Genomic DNA, 11,593 nt, shown 5'->3' on the forward strand with positions numbered 1-11,593 from the left:
CTTCGATTGTCTTTTTATTTTTTGTTTTTTAATTCATTGTTGATCATCTTCATGATATCATTTCTCAAAATGAAAAAAGAAAAGTAATATAATTTTTTTCAATACACACTTCATTAACAACTCTGTCGTAGAGTCTAGGTAATTCAAGAATTGGTACTGGAAGGATATCTTTCGTGGCAACTAGCAATCCTATATATTAAACTTCTATTATGCTTTTCTCAACGCAAAAGGACTCCGTCATTGACTGACTGGTGTTCTGATAACAATGGGCGTTGTCATGACATGTGACTTACCAATCTTTCCTTTTGCTCGATTTTTCTGCAGTTTATTGAGTTATTTTCCATTCTATATTATGGTAATCCTCTGCATAATCACAAGAACTTATTTTCACAGACATTCAACTTCAACATCAACTTCCTCAATGTTCCAAATATTGTTGAGGCCGACTTCATCATGTTTGCTTGTGTAGTTTAGAAATCATTGGTTCCATAACATCACAATGTTATTTATTTGGTTCTTTATATTCTTCTACATGACTACAACTTCCACTTCAGTAGACCGTTTAGCGGTGACTCAATCCATCCGAGATGGTGAGACTTTGGCTTCTGCGGGTGGAATTATAGAAGCGGGTTTCTTCAGTCCCGGAAATTCCATAAGACGATATTTGGGTATATGGTACAGAAATGTATCTCCTTTCATAGTGGTGTGGGTGGCTAACAGAAATACACCTCTTGAGAATAAATCAGGAGTCCTTAAACTCAATGAAAAAGGGGTTCTTGAGCTTCTCAACGCTACAAACAACACTATTTGGTCATCCAATATTGTATCAAGCAATGCAGTGAATAACCCAATTGCTTGCCTTTTTGATTCGGGAAATTTTGTGGTGAAAAATAGCGAGGACGGCGTCTTGTGGCAGAGTTTTGATTATCCGGGTGATACCTTGATGCCAGGAATAAAACTTGGATGGAACTTAGAGACTGGACTAGAAAGATCTATTTCTTCTTGGAAAAGTGATGATGATCCTGCTGAGGGAGAATATGCTATAAAAATTGATCTTCGAGGGTTACCTCAAATGATTGAATTCAAGGGATCTGATATAAGAATGAGAACAGGGTCGTGGAATGGCTTGACAACAGTTGGATATCCATCTCCAACTCCTCTATTGATACGCAAATTTGTGGTCAATGAAAAAGAGGTGTATTATGAGTACGAGATTATTAAAAGATCGATGTTCATTGTATCCAAGCTTACCCCATCAGGCATAACGCAGAGTTTCTCTTGGACAAACCAAACAAGCACACCGCAAGTTGTCCAAAATGGGGAGAAAGATCAATGCGAGAACTATGCCTTTTGTGGTGCAAATTCTATATGCATTTATGATGATAACTATCTAACTTGTGAATGTCTGAGAGGTTATGTTCCCAAGTCTCCTGATGAATGGAATATACGAATTTGGTTTGATGGTTGTATTCGGAGGAACAAATCTGATTGCAAAATCAGTTATACAGATGGCTTCTTGAAGTACTCACACTTGAAATTGCCCGACACGTCTTCGTCATGGTTTAGTAACACTATGAACCTTGATGAATGTCAAAAGTCATGTCTTGAAAACTGTTCTTGTAAAGCATATGCGAATTTAGATATCCGCAATGGAGGAAGTGGCTGTCTACTTTGGTTTAACACTCTACTTGACTTGAGGAAATTCTCTGAATGGGGACAAGATTTATATGTCAGGGTCCCTGTTTCAGAATTAGGTACTCCATCAATTTATATTTTAATTTAGATTTTTTTCCTTTAATATCTCTGCTTTCTTTTCCTATTCAATTTTTGTTGATTATTTCATTGTTATAAGAGAGAAGGGATGGAGTTGGGTAAGGCGGTGAGAACATTCAGAGGTTAGTTAAACAATGATTCAATTATTGTGCCGTGAAATGCCACACTCAAGCGAAGACAATGATTTCCATAAAGATATGTCGGTTGCGAGATAGACAAAATTTAGATACAGTACTTTGGGTGTTTTTTTTTGTAATTCTCCAAACCTTGGTAATCCAAATAATTTTTTAATGTCAACCTTTATTCCACAGATTACCAATGTTGAACTTCAATTTTAGTTGAAAAAAAATACAAACAGTTATTAAGTTATTGTATCTAAGTTATTACACAGATTCACTTTTTTAACTTCAATCAATTGAAATGTTGTGCTTAAAGTTGGTGACTGATCATGCGCTGTTTCTTTTAGATCATGCTGCAGGCCATGGAAACATCAAGAAAAAGACAGTAGAAATCACACTTGGTGTGATTACTTTTGGATTAGTCACATGTGCATGCATATTTATAAAAAAATATCCAGGTAAGTTCATAGATATAATTTACCATCAAATATAGCCTATTAGGAACAAAAGAAGAAAACAAGATCCATGCTTATTATGTGTTAGTGTTTAAATACTGATACCTTCGAACCAATCAGGAACAGCAAGAAAACTTTGCTGCCAGCATTGCAAAATTAAACAGAAAAAGGGAGATGCGGATTTGCCAACTTTTGATTTGTCAGTCTTAGCTAATGCTACCCAAAACTTTTCAACTAAAAACAAGCTCGGAGAAGGTGGCTTTGGACAAGTATACAAGGTGATAAAGAAAACTGATATTCATAAATTCTAATTTCCTTTAGAACTTTCTAAGTTTAGCAGATGACTTTTTTTTTCAGGGCACGTTGATAGATGGACAAGAGTTAGCTGTGAAAAGGCTTTCAAAGAAATCTGGACAAGGGGTAGAAGAGTTCAAAAATGAAGTAGCATTGATTGCAAAACTTCAGCATCGTAATCTTGTTAAGCTTCTGGGTTGTTGCATCGAAGGAGAAGAAAAAATGTTAATTTATGAATACATGCCCAACCAAAGCTTGGACTACTTTGTTTTTGGTTGGAACCCTTACAATTATTTCTGAACATCTATGGCAATCTCCTTATTTCTTATTTGTGTGGTATACAAAATTTTGAAGATGTGTCTGTGTTTTACTAGATGAAACCAAAAGAAAGATGCTTGATTGGCATAAGCGTTTCAACATTATTAGTGGCATAGCTCGAGGACTTCTGTATCTTCATCAAGACTCTAGGCTGAGGATTATTCACAGAGATCTCAAACCTAGCAATATTTTACTGGACGCAAATTTGGATCCCAAAATATCAGACTTTGGCTTGGCAAGATTATTTTTGGGAGATCAAGTTGAGGCAAACACAAATAGGGTGGCTGGCACATAGTGAGCTAGTTAAAAGTTCCATCTGATTATGATTCATTGATAATTTGCTGTCAAGTTTTAATTATTTTGCTTTCAAAATTTTATTTTCAGTGGTTACATTCCTCCTGAGTATGCTGCACGTGGGCATTTCTCAGTTAAGTCAGATGTCTATAGTTATGGTGTGATAATACTAGAGATTGTAAGTGGGAAGAAAAACAGAGAATTTTCTGACCCAGAACACTACAATAATCTTCTTGGGCATGTAAGTAGACTAATAAGACTTTGTTTCTCATAAGTATAAATTGAATTGTTGCACTCCTAATTCAATTCTCTCCATCTCAGGCATGGAGATTATGGAGTGAAGAGAGGGCGTTGGAACTATTGGATGAAGTGTTAGGAGAACAATGCGAGCCCGCTGAAGTCATACGATGCATACAGGTAGGCCTACTGTGTGTGCAACAAAGACCAGAGGATAGACCAGACATGTCATCCGTGGTTTTATTGTTGAATGGTGATAAATTATTGTCAAAGCCAAAGGTTCCTGGTTTTTACACTGAAAGGGATGTTTCATCTGAAGCCAGTTCTTCATCGGCAAATCACAAACTTTGCTCAGTTAATGAACTTTCCATCACAGTGTTAAATGCAAGATAAGAAAAGGAGGAAATTAAAGAAAATATTAAGGCTCCAGCTTCCAATGTGGGGGACATATCAGTTATTAGAGCACACAACTAGTTAAATGTCTATTATCAGCTCCCTCTTTACCTTTATTTCATGTATCCAAACAAATGCATAAGATAAGCATACTATAAGTAAGACAATAATTGTTAGTTTCTCTCTGCAATAGAATATAGTTATGAAACTGCTCCAGATCTTGATATGAAACAATTTAGCTCCTTCTGAACCTGTTCCGCTCATTACAAGAAAGCGAAAAAGTATGAAGCTTTTTGTAACCCGTTGAGAGTGTTGGTACCTGTGACTTTGCACATGAGTATTAAATATGCTGGGACTCATTTATTTTCAAGGTTGGTCTGATCGATGGATAGTAGTGTCAAAAGAAAAACAAACTAATACTCATTATTAAACACGATTTTTTTTTTATTTGGCACCCTTTAATTGAGACCATTACTAGATTTGTCATACGGTCGTTGCTAAAGTCACATTCTAGTAATATCCGTTTGCTTCAAACTGTCATGGAAGGAAAAAAAAAATACACAAACGAACCATCCTTTCTCTATATATTTAGCACTCGGAAAGGAAAGAATGCCCAAAAAAGGTAAGAAACCCCTCTATTTTTGTAACCTAACATATTTTGGAAAGAAAAATATAAAAAATGAATCATCCTTTCACTAGATTTGTCATACGGTGTGGCTTAAGTCACATTCTGGTAATTAATATCCGTTTGCTTCAAACTGTTATGGAAGGAAAAAAAAGTACAAAAACGAATCATCCTTTCACTATATATTTAGCACTCGGAAAGGAAAGAATGCCCAAAAAAGGTAAGAAACCCCTCTATTTTTGTAACCTAACATATTTTGGAAAGAAAAATATAAAAATGAATCATCCTTTCACTATATATTTATATTGTTGTATATACATATTTTTTCTTTAACTTTCTACAAAATCAAACAATAGAATAATTTCTTTTATCAGCTGTATGTTTGCATGAACAATTGGGATGCCGAGCAGGCATTATCAACACAATGTTTAGTTGCTTTTACGTTCCATTAAACATGAATAACTGGAAAACACAGACTGGGGATGTAAAATTAATGATTTTTGTTTTGGCAAATGTTAGTTGTCAATTTTTAGTATTTTGTTAGTGAGAGAATTGAACTTGCAACTTTTTTCTCCTTCCTTCTCCTTTTTATCACCCAATCAACCTTATAATTCTTGTAAAAAAATAAAAAATATATAAAAACTATTCTTAATGTGTGTGGCCTTTCGAATTGTTACGGTGGTCGATAGAGCTCGTGATTGATTTGATTATGATGATAAAATCAAACTGCAGTGCTAGGTCATTCCAATGTGGAGGAGAGGAAGTGGGAATGTGTGTGGACATCGTGGTGGGTGGTGTCATCAAGAGGTAGTTGAAGGTGAAGAGAGACAATGATGGATTTTTTATTAAAATAAATAAAACATGTTTTTTAAGTTGAGAAAAAGTCACATCAATTAAAATGACCATGTGGCAATCCCTAATTTCTCACCTCAACAGACAGCTAGCAACTTAACAGAGTTACAACGGGTGGGAATGAAAATCGAAAAGGAAAAATTGTTTGAGGACCAAGATCAATTAACATTTAGTTGAGAGATTAAAAACAAAAAATTTAAATAGTTGAGGGATCAAAAATATATTTTATCATTTTTTAAAATGTTTAAAGATTAGAGAAGAAAAATGAGATCAAATAGAACCCATTTTATAAATTAAAGGTCTTAAAAAGTAATCTAACTAAAGTTCATTTATGAATACAGGCATAATAAATGCTTGACTTGAACTATTTATTTTGAGCCTTTACAGATCAATCCTGGATAAAGTAGACGCTAGTGGTTGTAATAGTTCAACATTATTAATTGTGAGAGCTACCTGAGGATTTCTTTGACTTCGTCAAGTTTAGTCATAGATATGAAAAAAAAAAAAAGAATTGGAGTTAGGTTTACTTTGGGATATGATACATATGCTCAGTTCCACTATCGTCCTCACACTAAATTCAGTAAATTGAAAAACACGATGTCCATCTTATGCTTATAAAATGCTTGACTTTATATATAGTTGTCAAATTAATTTATAAAATGGACGATAAGATGGATAACTATACATTATGCAATATCTTTTAAAATTTTTGACAATGGCAATCTGCCAATCCATTACCAAAGATGGGACACTCTCCATAACTCACCAATTTTATATCTGAAGATAACATGCCAATTTCTTCAAAACAATTATGTATATATAGGAGATTCTAGCATAAAAGATAACATACCAATTTTTTTCAGGGTAAGAGACCATTGTAGTGGTTATATATTCTTGCCAAAACCCAGCCTTTTGCTACAGTATCTGCCAACAATTTAGTTGAAATATAATTTCGAAAAAAAATCTGCCCGGTTCATTCCTGTACATATTGTTTTTGGATTGTCTCTGTCCTTAAAGATAGTTAATACTAGATAATTAGCCAAGTTGATCATGTTAATTAATAGGTTGATTGTCAAATTAATTTTAAGTTGGTTTATTTCATTTTCAGTCCTATCTTTGTAACATCTGATATAGGATCAAATGCCCACGCGGTTGAGAATGTCAACATTATTACATTTACCGGAGACATTAAGAAAAAAAATGACATTCAACTTCACAATGGAAACCACCAACTATATTTATGTTGTGTTCCTTTCTTATATCACGAACTAAAAAAAGAAATATCATTGAAGATTGCAGTGTTATATATTACAAAAATGTTTTTACATGAAATGCACGAACGCGAGTCCACATCTCTTTGCGATGAGCTGTTGGTTTTTATTTTAGTGAAATAATAATAATCATAATAATAATTATAATAATAATAATAATAATAATAATAATAATAATAATAATAATAATAATAATAATTGAGATAACATAATTTTTCAATAGAAAAATGCCAAATCGTATGAAAATATGTTTCTATGCTACAGCTCTACAATAATGGACTCTGTCATTGACTTGGCACAGTCTTCTTCTAACATCAAATGATGTTGTCATGGCACTACTCTACGAGCCATATTCCACATCAGTTTATTATGTTCCTTCGCATGCTATGCTATTGTCATTCTACTAGTAGAAGCCAAAATATTAAGGGAGCATCACGATGTTACTTATTTGGTTCTTGCTAATCTCTTACACAACTACAACTTCAACTTCAACTTTGCGATCCGTAAATCATTTAGCAGTGAGTCAATCCATTCGAGATGGTGAGACTTTGGTTTCAGCTGGTGGAATTACTGAACTGGGTTTCTTCAGTCCCGGAAATTCGACAAGACGATACTTGGCTATATGGTACACAAATGTATCCCCTTACACAGTGGTATGGGTGGCTAACCGAAACACACCTCTTCAGAATAACTCAGGAGTTCTCAAACTCAATGAGAAAGGGATTCTTGAGCTTCTCAGTCCTACAAATGGCACCATTTGGTCATCCAATATATCAAGCAAAGCAGTGAATAATCCAGTTGCTTATCTTTTGGATTCGGGAAATTTTGTAGTGAAAAATGGACATGAAACTAACGAGAACAGCTTCTTGTGGCAGAGTTTTGATTATCCAACTGATACATTGATGTCAGGAATGAAGCTTGGGTGGAACATAGAGACTGGTCTAGAAAGATATCTTACATCTTGGAAAAGTGTTGAAGATCCAGCTGAGGGAGAATATACTTCAAAAATTGAACTTACAGGATATCCACAATTAGTACGGTTCAAGGGACCTGATATAAGAACCAGAATAGGATCATGGAATGGCTTGTATCTAGTTGGATATCCAGGTCCAATTCATGAAACATCACAAAAATTTGTGATCAATGAAAAAGAGGTGTATTATGAGTACGACGTTGTTGCTCGATGGGCCTTCAGTGTATATAAACTGACTCCTTCAGGCACAGGGCAGTCTTTATATTGGTCAAGTGAAAGAACCACAAGGAAAATCGCCTCAACTGGGGAGGAAGATCAATGCGAGAATTATACCTTTTGTGGAGCAAATTCTATATGCAATTTTGATGGTAACCGACCAACTTGTGAATGCTTGAGAGGTTATGTTCCCAAGTCTCCTGATCAATGGAATATGTCAGTCTGGTCCGATGGTTGTGTTCCAAGGAATAAATCAAATTGCAAGAACAGCTATACAGATGGTTTCTTTACATATAAACATTTGAAATTGCCAGACACATCTGCATCACGGTATAATAAAACCATGAACCTTGATGAATGTCAGAGGTCATGTCTTACAACCTGTTCCTGTACAGCATATACAAATTTGGATATCCGTGATGGAGGGAGTGGCTGTCTACTTTGGTCTAATGATCTGGTTGACATGAGGAAATTCTCTGATTGGGGACAAGACTTGTTTGTCAGAGTCCCAGCTTCAGAATTAGGTACACGTTCCATTTTTGATTTTGATTTTCGCCATTAATGTCTTTGGTTTCATTTCCTGTTTGATTTCTTGTTAATCATTGCATTATTCTAAAAGAAAAGGGTGGAGTAAGGAAGGCCGTGGGAACATTCAATTGTAAGTTAAAAGTTCTATTATTGAGGCATGGAATACCATGCCGAAGTAAAGAAAATAATTGAAAGGGGGGACTATACGATGTTCGTTGCAAGCTTTTGGTAACAATTGCAAATAAAGTTTAGTAATGCATGTTATTTGTTGGGCTAAGTCTATTTTTTATCCTTAATAAATACTCAATTTTTACTATTGTTCCCTAATAAATTTTTGCAACTTAAATACAATGTTTTTTTCCTCACTCTGTCAGCACAACTGTTGTGCTTAAAGTTGGTGACTGATCATGCTGTGTTTCTTTTAGACCATGCTGGCCATGGAAATATCAAGAAGAAGATAGTAGAAATCATCGTTGGTGTAATCATTTTCGGATTTCTCATATGTGCATCCGTATTTATAATAAGAAATCCATGTAAGTACATAGATATAATTTACCATCAAATATAACATAATTGGAAAAGTAAAGAACAAAACAAAATCTATGTATATTACATGATAATGTTTGCTATCTTCCAACCAATCAGGGACAGCAAGAAAACTTTACAACAAGCATTTCAAAAGTAAACCGAGAAAGGAAGATGGTGATTTGCCAACTTTCAATTTGTCAGTCTTAGCTAATGCTACCGAAAACTTTTCAACTAAAAATAAGCTTGGCGAAGGTGGCTTTGGACCAGTGTACAAGGTGATAAAGAAAACCAATATCCAGAAATTCTAATTTCCTTAAAAACATTTTAAGTTTAGCTGATGACTTTTTTCAGGGAAAGCTGATAGATGGACAAGTGTTAGCTGTGAAAAGGCTTTCAAAGGAATCTGGACAAGGGCTAGAAGAATTCAAAAATGAAGTAGCATTGATTGCGAAACTTCAGCACCGTAATCTTGTAAAACTTCTGGGTTGTTGTATCGAAGGAGAAGAAAAAATGTTAATTTACGAATACATGCCGAATCAAAGCTTGGACTACTTTATTTTTGGTTTGAGTCTATACTATTTGATTTAAACATCTATAAAAATATTCTTATTTCTTTATTGTGGTTTTATGAAATGATTGAATCTGCAACTGCTCTGCTAAATGCTAGTCTTTTTTTCATTAGATGAAACCAAAAGGAAATTGCTAGACTGGCATAAGCGTTTCAACATTATTAGTGGCATTGCTCGAGGACTTTTGTATCTTCATCAAGACTCTAGGCTGAGGATTATTCACAGAGACCTAAAAACTAGCAATATTTTACTAGATGCAAATTTTGATCCCAAAATATCAGACTTTGGCTTGGCTCGATCTTTTTTGGGAGATCAATTCGACGCAAAGACAAATAGAGTGGCTGGCACATAGTAAGCTAGTTTGATGCTATGTGATTATGATTCTTTGATAATTTTCCATCAAGTTTAATTATTTTGTTTTTAAAATTTTATGTTCAGTGGTTACATACCTCCTGAGTATGCTGCACGTGGGCATTTCTCAGTGAAATCAGATGTCTTTAGTTATGGTGTGATACTACTAGAGATTGTAAGTGGGAAGAAAAACAGAGAATTTTCAGACCCACAACACTACAATAATCTTCTCGGGCATGTAAGCACACTTATCTGACTATGTTTCTAATCAGTATAAATTGAATTGTTTCACTCCTACTAATTTAATTCTCACCATCTCAGGCATGGAGATTATGGACCGAAGGGAGGGCGCTGGAACTATTAGATGAAGTGTTAGGAGAACAATGCACACTCTCTGAAATCATACGATGCATACAAATAGGCCTACTATGTGTGCAACAAAGACCAGAAGATAGACCAGACATGTCATCCGTGGGTTTATTCTTGAATGGTGATAAATTATTGTCAAAGCCTAAGGTTCCGGGTTTTTACACCGAAAAGGATGTTACATCTGAAGCAAATTCTTCATCGGCAAATCACAAACTGTGCTCAGTTAATGAACTGTCCATCACAATATTAGATGCAAGATAGGGAATGGAGGCAAGCAAATGTTAGGGCTTCACCTTATAATGTGAAACATAACAGCTATTTTCATTATACATAACTAGTGAAAGTTCTATTATGATTACCAGCTTTGCCTTTGTTTCATGTATCCAAATAAGTGTATGAGATAAGCATACTTTGAAGACAATAATATTGCTATCTGCACTAGAATAGAGTTCTGAAACATCTCCAGATATATGAAGCAATTTAGATCCTTCTTAACTTGTTCTACACATCATAAGAAAGCAAAAAAGTTAGAAGATTTTTGTAGCAGGTTGAACGAGTGTTGGTACCTGTAACTTTGTACATGAGTATTAAATATGCTGGGGCTCATTAATTTTCGTGGTTGGACTAACTGATAGTATTGTCAAAAGAAAAACAACCTAATACTTATTACCATGATTTTTGCACTTGCTAATAAGTTATAGAAAAGCTGACTAAAGTTATTTTTTCTCTCTTTTCCTTGTTAAAAATAATTATTTTTTTCATAGAACTTTTGTATAAAAGTTTGACCTACTTGTCAAAGGAAACCACCACCCTCCGCAACCCCAAAAAACAGTTGAGAAAAACCATTTAAGCCATACACAAACATTTATTTCAAAATAGGTGAATTCATGGAACAAATATAATTTGTGAGCACTTGAGAGAGATGAAGAGAAAGTTAAGTAAATTTGATCAATATTCTTAAACTCGGCTTTGATTGGTTCGACTGGAAACCGAACATATCGTCAGTCTAAGTCTCTTATCAGATTGGTGATGCAAGTAACCATGTACCACTTGTTTGACTCATCTTTTTAACAACTCTTAATTAATCCTAGCATAAATGTCAATCAGTATCTTTAAAACTAGTAACCTTATGCATCAATGCCTTTCAATAGACCTCAATTTTGTCATTGTTATTGCATATAATAAAACCTTATAAATGCTACACTATAAGCAATCATTACTGCATTTAAACCCGTTTCACTACTAGAAAAATTAATTTTTACGACACTGATTTTAAGTCGGTTGATAAAAAACCATCTTATAAAGAAACGCGGTGGCATTTCGATAAATAATTATAATTATTCTAAGACGATTTTGCGAAAACCGCTTCAAAAACTATCATTCTAAGACGATTTTTCGAAAACCATCTTATAACAAGAATAGTCTGCC

General features: G+C 34.4%; 2 protein-coding genes across 3 annotated transcripts; both read left to right on the plus strand.

Moving 5' to 3' along the window:
- Positions 1–217: 217 nt before the first annotated feature.
- On the plus strand, positions 218–4,251 carry LOC114416951 (G-type lectin S-receptor-like serine/threonine-protein kinase At4g27290). Its single transcript, XM_028382000.1, has 7 exons — positions 218–1,754; positions 2,240–2,350; positions 2,468–2,625; positions 2,705–2,915; positions 3,016–3,253; positions 3,344–3,494; positions 3,575–4,251. Exons 1-7 carry the CDS (start codon positions 500–502, stop codon positions 3,881–3,883), a joined length of 2,433 nt encoding a protein of 810 aa, XP_028237801.1. The 5' UTR covers positions 218–499; the 3' UTR covers positions 3,884–4,251.
- Positions 4,252–6,929: 2,678 nt separating this feature from the next.
- Positions 6,930–10,671, plus strand: LOC114416948 (G-type lectin S-receptor-like serine/threonine-protein kinase At4g27290). Of its 2 annotated transcripts, XM_028381997.1 has the most exons (7): positions 6,930–8,344; positions 8,774–8,881; positions 8,994–9,151; positions 9,228–9,438; positions 9,559–9,796; positions 9,884–10,034; positions 10,118–10,671. In XM_028381997.1, exons 1-7 carry the CDS (start codon positions 7,069–7,071, stop codon positions 10,424–10,426), a joined length of 2,451 nt encoding a protein of 816 aa, XP_028237798.1. In that variant the 5' UTR covers positions 6,930–7,068; the 3' UTR covers positions 10,427–10,671. The 2 variants fall into 2 exon arrangements, with proteins under 2 accessions (XP_028237798.1, XP_028237799.1); XM_028381998.1 differs by lacking the exon at positions 8,774–8,881.
- The last annotated feature ends 922 nt before the right edge of the window (positions 10,672–11,593 follow it).

This window comes from Glycine soja, chromosome 6 (genome assembly GCF_004193775.1).
Source record: "Glycine soja cultivar W05 chromosome 6, ASM419377v2, whole genome shotgun sequence".
NCBI lineage: Eukaryota > Viridiplantae > Streptophyta > Magnoliopsida > Fabales > Fabaceae > Glycine > Glycine soja.